Source organism: Aplysia californica, unplaced genomic scaffold (genome assembly GCF_000002075.1).
Source record: "Aplysia californica isolate F4 #8 unplaced genomic scaffold, AplCal3.0 scaffold00305, whole genome shotgun sequence".
NCBI classification, from domain to species: domain Eukaryota; kingdom Metazoa; phylum Mollusca; class Gastropoda; order Aplysiida; family Aplysiidae; genus Aplysia; species Aplysia californica.
This window is the reverse complement of record NW_004797575.1, coordinates 535245-544413: the sequence shown is the minus strand read 5'-3', so window position 1 is coordinate 544413 and position 9169 is coordinate 535245. Positions and strand designations below refer to the sequence as shown.

Below are 9169 nucleotides of genomic sequence, written 5' to 3'. Positions count from 1 at the left end.
TACTTTTTCAAATTATTTTTTATTTTCTAAATCTATTTAATTATTTATTTATTTATTCATCTATTTATTTGGTCTCTTGTTTAAGATTTTTTTTCTTTTTTTGGGGGGGAGGGGTCCTTGCAAAAGAGGAAAGTTAAAGTTATTGGGTTGTTTTTATTTTTTGGTTGATTATTTTTACCGCAATAATTTTCAGAAAAGCCGCGAGTCGAAGTTCGAGAACTCGTCTGGCAAGTTTGGAAAGCAAACAGGAAGTTCGAGGTGGTCGTCACCGTCTCAAGTCTCAAGTCTCAAGCTGCAATAAAAAAAAGATGTCTGAAGCTGTGTAGCCAGACTTTCACTTGTCGCTACCGGTTTCTTGACCCTTTCAAGTTACTGTGCGTGTTGAAATAGTGCAGTTGCTGACTTGCAACACCGAAGAAAACTTGATTTTTTCAAAATATCCAGTCAAATTTGCACCACGGATGAAAAGGTATACAACACTAACTATTCTACTGGCCCTGGGCCTGGGCCCTACAAAATCCTAAAATAGTAAATTCCTAAATCTAGTTCTAGGTGAGGCAGGCTAGGGCCTCCTCCTACTCCTACGGAAAGACCGGGAGGAATTCCGTTACGAGCAATCACTCGCCCTATACTACTAGCTATACAGGACTGTGAAATAGAGATAGAGGGTCAGGTTAGTGTTTGGGCTGGGGTTTGGGTTTCCTGCCCTAAGCCCTAACCTAAGCCAAGGCCTAGCCTAGCCTAAGGCAAGGAGGGTCTGTTATGTTTGTTGGGGTGCTCGCAATGGAAATGGAAGTCCTTCTGCAAGGCCTAACCTAGGTTTGGACTGTTTAGAACGTTCTTCTTCGAGCTAGGCTAAGGTTATGTCAGGAGGCTGGGTTGACTCCACGGCACTGGAACTTGGAAGTTTGTAAGTCTTGTATCGAGCGATCATCCCTACAAACACAAATTATGACATGGAGAACGTCGTAATGGAATTCCTCCCACTCCACTACGGCCCAGCCCCATGCCCATAGCCATATTTAACACTTTTCACCCCCGCAGCGCGCACCACGGACCAGGATACAGATGTGGTACAAGTAACAAGCTATAGCACCCCGTCGCCGATCGGCGTACCTTGGGGAAAAGGGACGGCTTCTTACCGTCATCGATCGGCGTCCCGTTGAGAAAAGGGAGGGCTTCTTACCGTTGCCGATCGACGTACCGTGGGGAAAAGGGAGGGCTTCTTACCGTCGCCGATCGGCGTCCCGTGGGGGCGTAGTGTTAAGACTGCACATTAGAGACACTATTGTCAAGGAAGAGTAGAGAGGCAACAACAGAAGGAAGCCTGTTACGCTGAACCCATGCATAAAGTCTAAAAGTATAGATCCATATTAAAATGGGTGTGTGTGAATTCTGGAGTTCAAAATTTTTAATTTAAAAGGCATGTTACACGTTTCAATTATAAATTATGACTTTAACTTTACTTTAGAATTTATGTTTTTCTCATACTTTTTCTTGACCGTAAAGAGAGGGTAGGCAAAGCTTGGGTCAGAGGTAGATTTACGTCTTTGAACCGTAAAATTTCTTTCTTCACTTCTGTTAACTGCACAAGTGAACTGTTCTTGCTCTTACGTTGCACTGCTCTCTCTTTTTTGGGATGAATGTACTTAATTTAAAAACTCAACCCATTCCAGATCTCTGTCCTGTAAACTATTCTGCTGTAAGCAGCTGTTGCAGTAACATTGCATCCTTGCATGATGGCCCATTTGTAACAAGAGTACGCTCAGCAAATAAACTTCGGCTTATAAATGGTCTCACTTTTCAATGCTTCCCCATACTGAGCGAATGTTTATAGTTTTATTATGTTTTATTTGCAAGCTCTTTTTTCCAAGGATTTGGTCATTTTCAGATGTCGGGAAATGACTTTAGGCCTACCCCTTTCCCAAGGAGACTGACTGATTAGAATGACAATGAATCTTTATTCATCTCGCAGGGAGAAATTTGTCTTGGTCGTTTACAATGGCAGTAGATGTTACAAAGGTTAGGTGCACTTACGCATACACGCACAACAGACACAACAAGAAAGTTGAGATGGGTGTTTACTCAACAAGAGCTCTGTGTTAAACAGTACTGGTCCACATAAAAAAAGAATTAAGTCGTGGTTTAGAAACAAACAATTTTATGCATTTAATGTGTGGAAAAAATTCAGGAACTAAAAGTGTGTTCACAAAGAGTGTGTTTCATTATGTGCAAGTTCCCTTTATGTTCTTGCTGGACTGTATTATGTAGTACATATTTATAAGCATTGTGTTTTCAAGGGGGGGGTGATTGCCTAGAGAGAATCATGAAGAATAACTGCAGTGACCCTCTGTTTTCCACTTTTTAGACAATATATTTTCGATTAATCTTACTTAAAGTACAAATTTTATGTGTTTGATTTTCCAGATGCAGAACTTTACATCTGCGTCGGTTTTGCTGTGCGTGGTAGTTGGGGTGATATACCACAATGCCCTCTGGTGCGGCTTTGTGTTCGACGACATGTCGGCCATCGTGGAAAACAAAGATCTACGTCCGGCGACGCCCTTTTTTGATTTGTTCCTCAATGACTTCTGGGGTACACCGATGTACAAGGTAGTCTATGCTGTGTAAAATTTTTGTCCTTATACTTATATATATATATGTGAAATTTTTGTCCTTATAATGTGGAATTTTGTCCTTATCGATGATTATTATTGCTATATTTGTGTGGCTCTGAGAAATCTTGTTTGATGGTGATCATTTTCAAAACTGACATTTTTGCATTCTATATTTCAAAAGATTGATTTTTTTAAAGCATTGTATCAAGTTTTTTCATGGAAAAGCTTCATAAAGAGTGAAATATCTTTTTCTGCTGCTACAATGTTTATACACAGTGGGATTCATGGGGAAAGCAGTTACATTGGCTCTGTTTAGTACGCTGCTATAGGGACAAATACATTTTTACGATTATATGCAGCCTATTTTTTGTAGTTGTAGGCCTGACTACCTCAGAAAACGTATTCCAAAGGTATACATAACCTTTGATGCATTTCAGAGGGAAATTCACACCTCCGTTGGATATTTGGGAAGGAATAAATGAGGGTATCTACATAGTGAGACATGCATTATGTAATGAATACTGGAGGTGCTTGCTGAAAAAGGATTTTATGAAAATGTGTATGGACACGCCAGAAGCGAAATAAATGAAATTACTGCTCTGAGAAATATTCACGAGATTTAATTTGTATTTCTGTATTGTGAAATATTTGTGTCTGGCTTATGATACACAATTTGAGCTCACCTCCTAAGTACACTGTGTCTTGTGTTCCCCAGGAAAAAAGCCACAAGTCTTACCGCCCCCTGTGTGTGGCCACGTTCAGGATGAACTACGCCCTGGGAGAGTTGGACCCCACAGGCTACCATCTGCTCAACGTCGTCCTCCATGCCATCGTCTGTGTCATGTTTATGAAGTACGTTGTAAATAAATAGATAAATAGTAGTAAGATTTAAAATTTATGAGCTTCATTCTGCATTCACGGGAAGTTTATTTCAGCTTTGCAGAATGTTTACCTTTGTAGACATAAAGCGTTTAGTTTTAGTTTTTTTATGTGTATAGCACACAAATTGATAGACATTACTTTTTTTTCACAGGTATATATTTCAGGAAATTAAAAAATGTTCTGATCAGTTTAGCATGTTAATTTATATGAATGTTATACATTTTGTTTCTGAGCATGGAACACGTAATTGGTAATTGGTGATTGGTAATTGGTAATTGGTAATTGGTGAGGATTGCTGCCTTTTTTTGCTACCTGCACATTATGTTTACAATTTGCTCACACTTTGCACTCACATCTTTAATTTATTGTAACTTTTTAATTCTTTACCATCTTTTCTGGATGAATAACTTTGACCAATTTTTGAAAGCCTTGTCAGTCCTTGTGTTGCATGCCAATAATTGTTTTACCACAGTATTGAGATTGAAGAGACCAGAATGTTTTCAAAATGTAACAGCACGTTTTTTTTTTTCAAATGAGTGTCACTTTTTGCTTTTGATTTGCTTCTTTTCTACAGAGTGTGTTCTATGTTTATGTCGGATCTGATAAGTTTCTTGTCAGCTCTGCTCTTTGCCGTCCACCCGATACACACAGAAGCGGTACGTACATAGTGAACTGTGAGTGGCTGGTGGGTGCTCTGATGTTGTCTATTCTTACCTTTTTCTTCAGTGTTCTGGACATGGATGGCTGGTGCCTCTATAAATAAATCATTGATGGTCAGGTCTTCAGTGTTATTTAATCTATTGTTCTAATGTGGCTGTTATGGTGGTATCTCATCCAATGGGCGACAACTGCAGAGCTCAACTTAATACCCTTGCTTGCTGAGCTGGAGTGTAATATAGTAAAGTATAATATGATATGTTGATATTTACTTTTGGTAACAAGTGTGTGTAGGTTATTTGTATCATGACATGATGGAATCTGGCTCTCATCAATTTTTGGGCATATAGACCTATACGTATAATCTTTGGGTTGTTTTATTTGTCTTGCTTTTGATGGAAAAAAAAAAAATTCCTATCTGTCTTGAATAGAATTTGAGATATTTGCGCTTGAAGGAGGTGGGGTTTTCTTGGGTAAGTGACTGTGGAGAACTAAACCACTTTCTTTCCCTGTGAAAAAGATAAATGAGTCCCGTCGCGTGTTGATTCAAGCCGACCAAAAACTGATTTACTGAACTGGCATTAGACTTACATGTGGGGTTTGATGATTGATTTCCCTCTCTCAGGTGACTGGTGTTGTGGGTAGAGCTGAGACTCTGTCATCCATATTTTTCCTTGGAGCGTTTTTGTCTTATTCCAAAGCTACAGGATACCGGAAAAAGACTGGTAAGTAGTACCTGTGCATGAGTGCGAGTGTGCTTGTCAAAATGTGAAGGGGGGAGGGGGGTTGCTTTTGTTGTGGCCATGAAGGGCTGGTGAGTTTGGAATTGTCCTTAGACCCCAGGAAGAAAGCCACACTTCTCCTTTGTGTTGATGTGTGAAAACATTGGCATGAGCAGCTCATTTCTGCAGATGTGCTAGTTCTTATAGGATTATTGTATCCATTTCCAGCCAACTCCCATCAACTGGTCTCAACTTTGTGGTATTGAAGAGGCTTTGGGGCTGCTGGACTTTTTTCTTTTGAGATAACTTGTTCTTGTTATCATCTTTTTTTTGTTTCAGTGTCAGTTTTTTTGTCTGTCTGTCCAAATGTTTCCCTGCACCAACTGACCATTATGTTGTGGATGCTTCTCTTTTTCTTCCCTCAATTCCTAGACATTTGGTATGTTGATTTTATACACAATAAATTGATTACCAATACTGCATCTGTGTGCTCTTGTTTCATTAAAGAAAAAGAAACCTAAGTTATACTTCTCTTCGACGTATTGTCCCTCTGGAAGTTTTTATAAATGAGAAAAGAAGGATGAAGTATATAATACATGATGATTGATTAATGTTCAGCGGATTATTCATCATGTGTGAAGTTCAGGGTTGTATTTTTTAACTTTCTTTTCTTTTGTTTCAGATTGGAAGCCTCTGCTCATGACAGTTTTCCTGGTCACTGTGGCTATGCTGTGCAAAGAACAGGGAATAACTGTCATCGGCGTTTGCTGCGTGTTCGAAATCTTCGTTGTGCAGCGTGTAAGATTCCTCAACTTCATTTGTATGCTTGTCAAACTCTTGTGGCCCACTATTTCCGGGGTGCCTTGATAGTCGAAGCAGACTTTGTGCTTTTGAAGCTAGAGAGGTGAGCAGAGTAAGTCTGATTCCCTGTAAAGACTTCTCTGTTGACATCATATGACCTTATGCAGTTGCGAGCACTGTAAATCCTCTACTAAAACTAAAAAAGTGTAAGATTTCTTTTATTTGTGTACCAATTTATGTAGTATTTATGCAGCATGGTCACCTTATAAATGTGTCAGTTGTTGATGTGTGAGGAGGTTTTATGTCTTTATCGAAGCCTCTGAATTGGCATTTGTGGCCAAGTGTGATATTGATAGGGTTTTTTTGTTGTTGGTTTTTTTTTTACTTTTTAAAATCTTGTAATAATCATTTTCAAAGACTTTATTATTATATGACCTTATTGTGTTGCAAGTGCCGTAAAATACTTACTAAAACTAAAGATTTTGTTACGAATGTGAGCTCACTGTACAGGGGGGGTTTGCCTACAACTGAAGAAACCCTGGTCAGTAAAAATATAAAGTGGTTCCACGTTCTTCCAGTTGGGAAAATACATATTTACTTACTCACTTCACTCAGTTCTTTATGTGGTGAATTTTGAAATTGGAGATTGATAGGGGCTCTCGTGGCCTAGAGGTTAAGGTGTTGGCCTCTCATTCAAAGGTCCCCGGTTCGAATCCGGGTAGCGACTGAAAAATTTTCTTCTCTAAAATTGTCTCCTTTCACCTCCTTTCCTGCTCTCTAGCAATGTTCTGTTGTCTGCTTTCATTTCCACTTTCTGCCCCCACCCCCCCCCTCACCTCCTTTGCCCCCTCCTCTAGGCTCCTGACTCTTTCTGCAGCCTTTCCACTGCTACTCCTTGGCTCCTCCTTACTGCTGTCTTTCTGCCACACCCCTGATCTGCTGGTAGGAAAGATCTAAACCTAGCCTTCTCGGACAAGGGCGAAAAATCTCGGAGGGCCCGTATGCAAGTTGCGTTAAAGATCCCTCGATGGTCTAAAATCAATAAGAGTAGTCTTCGGCCGCTACCCGGGCAAAATTCAAAACTTCCTACCAACTGAAAATATTAGGTGTGTCCTGCGCGCTCATATGACCTTATGCAGTTAGTTGCGAGCGCCGTAAAACACTTTACTAAAACAAACAAAACAAGGAGATTGATATCTAGCTGCAGATGAAGAAGAAACAAAAACCACACAAGAATTGCGGTGTTGTTAGTTTGGTGATGATGAGACTTTTTGGCCTTTACTATGGTGGGAAATGTTGGCTGGAAGGTTTTTTTTGGTCAATGATTGGAATGTGTAACGTTAACACTTTGTACAGACACAGCCAGCAGTACAAAATACCCCAGCTGGTCATCCAGCCAGGAGAGTGACTATAACAGATTTCTCGGGCCTGGCACAGTGACTGGAGCAGATAATTGGTCGCTTTTAAGCACAACGGGGCTATCCCGAAAGATGTTGTTTTGAGAAAATTGAAAGTAAAGTTTTAGGACCCTTGTTCAGTTTATTTAAAGACAAGGAGAGTTTTCTCTAAAACCAAAGAAATATACACACCAATGAAACCAAACTTCTCCTATAGGAAGGGTGATGCCCACTTTTGGTGTAGGTCAAGATTTGTGGAAACCCCTGAAATCTGGGTTAACGCACTCTTCCTTAATAGCGACCAATTTTCAGCGTCGCATTATTGCACCAAGTGACTGCAAAGAGTTAATTTATCTCCCCCCCCCCTCCCTTTCAGAGCACCTTGCAGGAGCTGTGGCTCATTTTCCGCGGCCTCCTCAGTGGAAAGGGGAGTCTGCCAAACTGGCTCAAGACGTCTATCGTGAGGGCAGGCTTTCTCGTGTTCGGGACCACGTTCCTTCTGTTTGCCAGGATCAAGGTCATGGGAGCCCAGCTTCCTGTGTTTACCAAGTGAGTGAAAGATTTTTTTTGAATTGTTGGAATTGTTTTGTTTTTATTGTGTGTTTTTTCTAAGCATTTCTTCATTTTGGACAGACCAGGTGGTGTCCCTCATGTCGAATTATAACTGAAAGTGGTACTGACCCAAAAAGTCACCTTTACCCTTTGAGCCTAGGTCTCCAAGGGTGGTTGGCGGGTTATTTGGTGCGGTTTGCTCTTTCTTTCCTCTCAAACATTTATCGTCCTTTTCTCTCCTTTTTTTGTGATTGTTGCTCTCTTTTAACACCTCTAATCTTCAGCACTTATGGGACCTAATTGTGCTCCAAGTGCCCTGAAACTCTTCTCAAAACTGAGTCTACAGGTCCCGTAAACCTGAGCTCCAGTGGGTCAACAATATAAACCCCTACTCTGCCACTATCATCATTAACCCCTACTCTCCCATCGTCATCATTAACCCTTCCTTTACCACTATCTGTATTAATTAACCCCTCCTTTACCACTATCTGTATTACTTAAACCCCTCCTCTCCCACGGCCACTATTAAGCCCTCCTCTCCCACTACCACTATTAACCCCTTCTCTCCCACCTCCAGTTTTGACAACCCGGCGTCACAAGCCCCCGCCCCGGCCCGCCAGCTGACCTTCAACTACCTGCTGCCCGTCAACGCCTGGCTGCTGCTCAACCCGTCGGAGCTGTGCTGTGATTGGACGATGGGCACCCTGCCCCTGGTCACTTCCCTGCTGGACGCCCGCAATGTGGCCACGCTGCTGTTTTATGCCGGGATGGCCGGGCTGGGAATCTTCGCTATCACCCAGCAGTCGAAAAGGTCTCGCACGGTTGTTATGGTGAGTCGTGAGACGAGTGATGTTATTTATTTAACCCTCTCCGTACGCCCCGGGGTCATTTTGTACCCCCGGAGTTGTATTCTTCACATCTTAGAATACTTTTAGTACGAAGATCTCTTTGAAATTTCAGTATTTCTCAAAAAATCATTTTGACAGACTGCTATGCAATGTGTATGGATCGGATTAACGAGTAAATTTCCTCTTTGGAAAGTGGTGGCACAGAGTTCCCCACATTCATATGGATACAATAGTAAAACACGACGTACGGATAGGGTTAATAAAATATATGTTGCAAGTAGAACTGTGCTTTCCTGCTTGGTGTGGAAAAGTAGAGTTATGGCTATCTTCGTGGCTACATGCTTGTATGGCTTTTTTTTATGCATTGAATCATGTATGAATAAACATTTTGTAATTCTGTTTCATTCTTTCTTCTTTTTTGTGTTTGTTCCCAGAGTTTGTCGCTGTTGGTTCTTCCGTTCATCCCCGCGTCCAATCTGTTCTTCCCCGTGGGCTTTGTGGTGGCCGAGAGGATCCTCTACACCCCGAGTCTGGGCTTCTGCATGCTGGTCGCTCTGGGCTTCCAAGTTTTGTACGACAGAGTCAAGTGAGGGAAAATTCTTTCTTTTGTCCTTTGTCCTGTGTGTGTGTGTGTGTGTGCGCCCCCCCCCTGTCACACTCTTGTGACCCGCTATTTCCGGGGTGCCTTGATA

At 41.4% G+C, this 9169-nt stretch overlaps 1 protein-coding gene across 1 annotated transcript in view; it reads left to right on the top strand.

Moving 5' to 3' along the window:
- Positions 1 to 138: 138 nt before the first annotated feature.
- Positions 139 to 9169, top strand: part of LOC101864633 (protein O-mannosyl-transferase TMTC3) — a gene marked incomplete in the record, with an annotated part of 23621 nt that continues 14590 nt past the window's right edge. Inside the window, 9 exon segments of the mRNA XM_013084620.2 lie at positions 139 to 469; positions 2428 to 2613; positions 3334 to 3470; positions 4075 to 4156; positions 4783 to 4882; positions 5562 to 5677; positions 7454 to 7626; positions 8207 to 8459; positions 8912 to 9065. Of these exon segments, the coding sequence (XP_012940074.1) occupies positions 2428 to 2613; positions 3334 to 3470; positions 4075 to 4156; positions 4783 to 4882; positions 5562 to 5677; positions 7454 to 7626; positions 8207 to 8459; positions 8912 to 9065 (1201 nt within the window).